Source organism: Miniopterus natalensis, chromosome 12, assembly GCF_054644295.1.
Source record: "Miniopterus natalensis isolate mMinNat1 chromosome 12, mMinNat1.hap1, whole genome shotgun sequence".
In the NCBI taxonomy this organism is placed as follows: domain Eukaryota; kingdom Metazoa; phylum Chordata; class Mammalia; order Chiroptera; family Miniopteridae; genus Miniopterus; species Miniopterus natalensis.
The window spans coordinates 50025739-50032542 of NC_142092.1; the positions used below are offsets into that span (position 1 = coordinate 50025739).

General features: G+C 62.4%; 1 protein-coding gene across 1 annotated transcript; it reads left to right on the forward strand.

Moving 5' to 3' along the window:
- Nucleotides 1-5335: 5335 nt before the first annotated feature.
- Nucleotides 5336-6457, forward strand: FOXE1 (forkhead box E1). Its single transcript, XM_087823215.1, has one exon. The coding sequence runs from the start codon at nucleotides 5336-5338 to the stop codon at nucleotides 6455-6457; it is 1122 nt and encodes a 373-aa protein (XP_087679341.1).
- Nucleotides 6458-6804: the final 347 nt, after the last annotated feature.

Sequence of the window (6804 nt, forward strand, 5' to 3'; positions counted from 1 at the left end):
TGCCTGTAAACCCTTAACTCCAGTGCACCCACAATCTTCCGTGCAAATTCCGGGCTTCTTGGAGTGACAAAGATGTGCAAAGAGCTCAGCAAACTCCAGAAACCCGGGCGCTCGACGATTCTAGACGGCGGTCCTGCGCCTAGGGTCCCAGAATTTAATGGATGTGCGCCCGCCCGCGGCCGGGGCTTTCCCAAGGGAGTCGGTCGCCTACCCCGAGCGCTCTCCCAGCCCGTGGCCCGGCTAGGTGGGAGCGCACGAGAGTCGCGCCTCGCGCCCCACGGCCTCGGGCTCGGGCACGCCCGCTGCGCCCGCCGGCGCGGAGTCACCGCGAGCAGGGCCAGGCCCGGGGCCGGCTCGGGCTCTGCGGAGGCCGCGGCCCGCCGCGCGCGCGCTCGGACAAGCTCAAGCTCTCCGGGCGCCTGGCTCTTCGCCGCCGCCACTGCGCTCCCCGCCGGCTCCGAGGCTCCGCTCCCGCTCCCGGCTCGGGGACTCGCAGGGCTGCGAGACGGCACCGGCGCCCGCATTGGGAGCCGAGGAAAACTCGAGGTGCTCCCTCAGGGTGAATGCGAGGCTGGTGGTGGGAAGCAGGAGGCTCTCCTCTCTGGGACCCAGGTCCTCCGCCCGATCCCCGACCCCGGGGTGATGATAATGCTCCGTTCACGGCGCTTAAGTGAACCAATGGTGGTGAGAAAGCCCCCGAAGTCCGGGTGCCCCGACCAGCTCCCGGGGTCCCCGCGCCGCGCAGGGAGCAGAAAGAAGCCAAATCCTAACCTACCCCACCCCCTCCGGGCCGCAGAAAACATTTTCCGAATCAACCGCTACTTCTCCCAGGCGGAGGCATCTCACCCCTGCCCATGCGCGGGCACGACTTGAATTTTCCCCAGCTTGTCTTTTTTCCGCACCCAAGTTCGCCCTGAAAACAATTTAAAAGACGAAGAAAATGGGTTGGCGATGCGCCCCACTTCATCCTCTGGACTCCCTGGAAGAGGGACAACAGGTCAGGCACTCCCCCCCTAAACAGACGGGAAACTGAGGCCTAGGGAGGGCGGCGGATGGCTCGAGGCCGCTGGGCCAGGACCGAGCCAGCTAGAATCGGAGCCCTCACCGGCGCCGCGGCGGCGCAGGCAGTGCTGTGCCACGGGGACCCCTCCCTGGCAGTGTATTGCTCTGATGCTCTCTGAGGCCGTACAGCCACTGGCCCTGACTGACTGACTGTCCCAGAGGAACCCAGACAGTCGCTGTGTTGCCCCTGTACCAAGATTCTTGGATCTGATTTGCAAGCAATGGGGACAGGAGTTTCTATTGTCACACAGGGTAAGGCGAGTGGCCCAGCCAGGCCATTAAGCACAAGCAAGGCTCTGAGAACTCAGGAAAAAAGGAGCGGCTGCTGGCCAGGAGGTAAGGAGCTCCAAGACCTGTTTCCCTTTCAATGCAGAACCTGCTCTGCAAGACCTTAAACCAGTCCCTTGCCAATCTGGACCTCATGTCCTTCCAGCTCCAATTTCCAAGGTTTCCTTAAGGAGGAGAGCTGGTTACCTCTGAATGTGCATGAAAGGGCATTTGGGTCAAGGGATAGGGAGGAATTTTCCATGACCTCCTGGATCCCCTCCTTCATATTTACAAACCCTTCAAGGCACTTCAAACTTTGGGAAAGAAGTCCTAAAGCTCCCAGCAGCTTCTACAAATCACCAATACCCGCCCTCCCCACAACCAAATTGCACATAAAATAGCCTTCGAAGGGGCAGGTTAATTCACAGGGTGCGGGGGATACACGCAGGACTGAAGGTAGACACAAAGCAGACTTAAGTCGCCCACCACTGCCAACCCACCCCTGCTGGACAGGAGAATGATTTCCAAGGGGCTGGAACCAATCCGCACCTTTCAAATGGTTCTCAGTGGGGTCAGTTACCCCTACAAACATCAAGTAGCACCTCACCAGAGAAGAGGGGAAGATCTGACCAGAGAAAAGCAAGGAAATGCCCAGGCACAGAAGGGATCTTTTCATATAGTTTTGATCCAAACGGGTAAACTGTCCCAGTTCACTCATCAAATCCTTTAATTAAAAATTTACATCGTGGATTCATAGAATCTTCAAAGTATAGAATTTTGAAATGCATCATTAGAATAAAACATTTATGAACTAGAATCCTCAGGAACTTTTTGTTCAGGAAAATCTTAGAATCTAGGGAATTCTAATGTCTGGATGCTAACTGTGTTTTTTTTATATATATGTATGTTATTGATTTCAGAGAGAGGAAGGGAAAGGGAGAGAGATAGAAACATCAATGATGAGCCAGTCATTGATTGGCTGCCTCCTGCACACCCCGACTGGAGATCTAGCTGGCAACCCAGGCATGTGCCCTGACCAGGAATCGAACCTCGATCTCCCGGATCCTAGGTAGGTGCTCAAGCGCTGAGCCATGCGGGCTGGTCTGGATGTTAACTCTTAGGCTGCTCGTTAGCAGCGCTGTTTAAGAAGGAGGGATCGGAATTCTAGAAGAATGAGACTGCAGGCAAGAAACCTCCAGGATCAAGAAATCCTGAGACATGAAGGCTTCTAACCTTAGTCACTGGAGTTTAAAAGTACAGAATCGTAAACTCATGGGAACTAATCAAAGTCGTGACCGATCAAAATCAATGTCACGAACATTACGAGAATTATTAGAATTAGACTCTTTGAGTTAAAGACTAGTGGATCCAGTACTAACACTTTGAGCTTAAGGAAGAAGAGAGTTGTGGATCTATAGGAACCAAATCTTCCAATCAGAAATTCCCAGACAGAAATTCAAATTAAGTAATATATATCTTAGAACTGCAAAAATATCTAAAATCTTGAGAAGTGGTATCATATTTTCGGGCACAAAAATCTTAGTCCCAGAGTCTTAAAATATGAGGAATACACTTTTACACTTTGCCCAGAAGCTTAAATTCACAAGCATATAGTCACAGTGACAGAATTTAGACTTCTGGTCATGGAATCTTAGAACTATAGAATGTGAAGTCTTTGATTTTTATGGAATCACGTTAGGATAGGGATCCAAAATTTAAAATCTGGAAATCTTACTCTTAGAATTTTGGAAATATAGAGAACCACAAAATCAAGTATTATAAGATTGATATGATGTAACCCGGTTAAAATAAAAAAGAAATTAAACTTTTCCCCCCTTTGGAAAAACAACTGGGTTAAACATAGATTTTTTTTTTCCAGGTCTGTGTTACTTCGTAAGAAGGAAGCCGGGAGTTCTGCCGGGCGAGCGGAGCCCCTGCCGTCCTCCAGCGCCCTCCGCTGAGAAAGGCGGTGGCGCGGAGCGAGGCTCTGGGCTCGGCCTCCGTCTGCCGAAGGCCGCTGCCCAGCGCCCGCCGGGGCTGAGCCGCCCCAGCTCGCCGCCCCGAGGAACAGGACTGACCCCCACCCCGAAGTCCAGGCAGTGCCGCTCCCTCCCAGGAAAGCTGCGTCCCAGCAAAAGCCTCTGGAGTCCGCACCAAAGCCCGGAATCCTAAGATAGAAGGGGCCCCCGAACGCCGCCCCCGCCCCCATTCACAGAGCATAAAACTGAGGTCCTGCGACACCGAAGGGACATCCTCAAGGTCTTTTCGCGAAAGACTGCGCGGCGAAGCTGGCAGGCGGGGCAGCCGCTGCGGGGCGTCTCGGGAGGGGTCCGAGGCTCGCCCTGCCTCCGGGGCCCGCGGGGACAAACTCGGAAACCCGACACCGCGAAGCAAAAGGGTCCCGCGGGCCCGCCCCTTCCCCGGGACGCGCGGGCTCCGAGCGCCCCCAGGCCATCGCCTCCCGCTCAGCTGCCCGCGGGGTCTCGGGAGGCACTGGCGCCCTTCCTGACCCCGGCGAACTGGAGGGGTGACCACGAGAGGGCAGAGCCCGGCCTTCACCCTCTAAGCTGCGCCACACACACGGGGGTCTCGAGTCACCGAAAGACAGGTGATTGCGGGTCGAGGGCGGTCCTTCCTCCGAAGGACCCAGAGATGCGCACCCTCCGCGCAGCCGAGGAGTCTAGGACCCACGGAGAGAAAGTGGCTGCCTCCGGCACGGACGGGCGGCGCAGCCCCAACAGACGGCGGTGAGGCTCCGCTAGCGGCTGAGTCGCGCCGGGGCTACGACGAGTCGGCTCCCCTCTCGGGTCTAGGAATCGTCGCCTGAAAGGAGCGGGCCTGGAGGGGAACGGGCCAGCAGCCTTGACGAGGGTCTGCAAGTCATCCCTGAGAGACCTGGGGAGCCGGTCGCCTGAAACATCTTCTCCCTCCCGACCCCCACCAACAAGAGTCCAGCGCCGCCTTGCGGGTCCTCACCCCCTGGGGACGCAGTACGGCAAACCCCTCCTTTCACCTGCGGTCTCAGCCTCTGCAGAGGCTGGGGAAGTCCGGAAGCGCTGAGCTCCGGCGCCAAGATCTCCCCAGACAGTCCCTGGCCTCTCCCGGACTCAGTCTCCCCCTCGGCGTGCACGGGAGGCCGGGCCGAGGGATCTCCAAGCACCCTCCCCGCTCTGACGTTTGGGGCTCCCGCCCGCCGCCACAGCTGCTCCTACCTGGGGTGCTGCATCGGGGCCCAGGGGGCGGGCAGTTGGGGGGCGGGCGGGGAACGGGCGCCGCCCCAAGCTTCCTGGCGCCTTTAAGGAGAAGAAGCCGGTGGAGGGAGGAGCCGGTCCCGGTTTGTTCAGGGGAGAGTCTCGCCAGCGGTCTCGGTGGCGGAGGCCAACGCTGCGGAAAGGGAGTCGCCGGCCGCCCGGCCCGCCCCGCGCCGAGGCCTCGACGCTGGCGCCTCGCCTCCCTGCCCTCCTCGCGACCCGCAGCCCGGGCGCCAGGGCGCGGCCTAGCGACCCCCGTCAGAGTGCACAAGCCCTCACTCAGTGCCCTTCTCCCGGCCTTCGGGGCCGTAGCACGACCTCGACGGTTATCCTCTGACCAGCGGGAAACCCAGAGCAGCTGCAGGCGCCTCGGCTCCAGGACCACTTCCAGACCCCTTGCCCGCCTGGCACCAGCGCCCAAAGGACCATTCGGCCCGCGACGGGGGCCTCGTCCCGGTCGCCTCGCCGCTGCCGGCGCCTGGCCTCGAGCTCCAGAACACGAGCAGTGCCGTCGGTGGGCGGGACACTCCTGAGCCTCTGCCCCGACCGCGCCAGCCCCGAAACCGCGGGTGCCAAGCCTCCGGCGCTCCCCTGCCGGGAAAGTCGTGCCCCCGGTGCCAGCCCGCGGGGCCCCCGAGCGCTCTGGGCGGAGGGGCCGGCGTGCGTTCCCGTGGCCCTGCGCGCCGGGGCTGCGGCTCTCGGGCCCACCCCCGATCCTCGACAGGAGCGCTCGGCGGGGACGCGACGGCTGCACCATGACAGCCGAAAGCGGGCCGCCGCCGCCGCCGCCGCAGCCGGAGGCCCTGGCGGCCGTGAAGGAGGAGCGCGGTGAGGCGGCGGCCGGGGTCCCGGCGGAGGCGGCGGGCCGCGGCGCGGGCGGGCGGCGGCGGAAGCGCCCCCTGCAGCGCGGGAAGCCGCCCTACAGCTACATCGCGCTCATCGCCATGGCCATCGCGCACGCGCCCGAGCGCCGCCTCACGCTGGGCGGCATCTACAAGTTCATCACCGAGCGCTTCCCCTTCTACCGCGACAACCCCAAGAAGTGGCAGAACAGCATCCGCCACAACCTCACGCTCAACGACTGCTTCCTCAAGATCCCGCGCGAGGCCGGCCGCCCGGGCAAGGGCAACTACTGGGCGCTCGACCCCAACGCCGAGGACATGTTCGAGAGCGGCAGCTTCCTGCGCCGCCGCAAGCGCTTCAAGCGCTCGGACCTCTCCACGTACCCCGCCTACATGCACGACGCCGCCGCCGCCGCCGCGGCCGCAGCCGCAGCCGCCGCCGCCGCCGCCATCTTCCCGGGCGCCGTGCCCGCCGCGCGCCCGCCCTACCCGGGCGCCGTCTATGCCGGCTATGCCCCGCCGCCGCTCGCCGCGCCGCCGCCCGTCTACTACCCCGCCGCGTCGCCCGGCCCGTGCCGCGTCTTCGGCCTGGTGCCCGAGCGGCCGCTCAGCCCAGAGCTGGGCCCCGCGCCGTCGGGACCCGCGGGCTCCTGCGCCTTTGCCTCCGCCAGCGCCTCGGCCGCCACCACCGGCTACCAGCCCGCAGGCTGCGCGGGCGCCCGACCCGCCAACCCCGCCGCCTACGCGGCCGCCTACGCGGGCCCCGACGGCGCTTACCCGCAGGGGGCCGGCGGCGCCCTCTTCGCGGCGGCCGGCCGGTTGGCTGGGCCCGCCTCGCCCCCCGCAGGGGGCGGCAGTGGCGGCGTCGAGCCCGCCGTGGACTTCTACGGGCGCACCTCGCCTGGCCAGTTCGGAGCGCTGGCGCCCTGCTACAACCCCGGTGGGCAGCTCGGAGGGGGCAGTGCAGGTGCCTACCATGCGCGCCACGTGGCCGCCTATCCGGGCGGGGTGGATCGTTTCGTGTCCGCCATGTGAGCCCAGCATACGGTCGAAAACTCGTAGATGCCTCGGCTGTTTACATGAACTAAGTATCCCCAAGACCCGAGGACAGGACTGGAGAGAGGGCCGAACGGAGAGCTGCACAGAAGGGACGGCGGACGGGAGCGCCGCGGCCGCCGAGCGCAGCGCGTGCACCTGGCTCACTTTGTCAGTGGCAGTGGGGAGAGGCAGCCTCAGCCCACTGACTGGGACAAAGGACCCTCAGTCCGGGGAAGCTCCTAAAGACATGCCTCTCAGGGGCGCGGCGTAGTGTCTACACCAGACTCTAGGATCCGAATCGTGGGAAATCACATGACTTCACTCTTCCCTGTACTTCGGGAAAT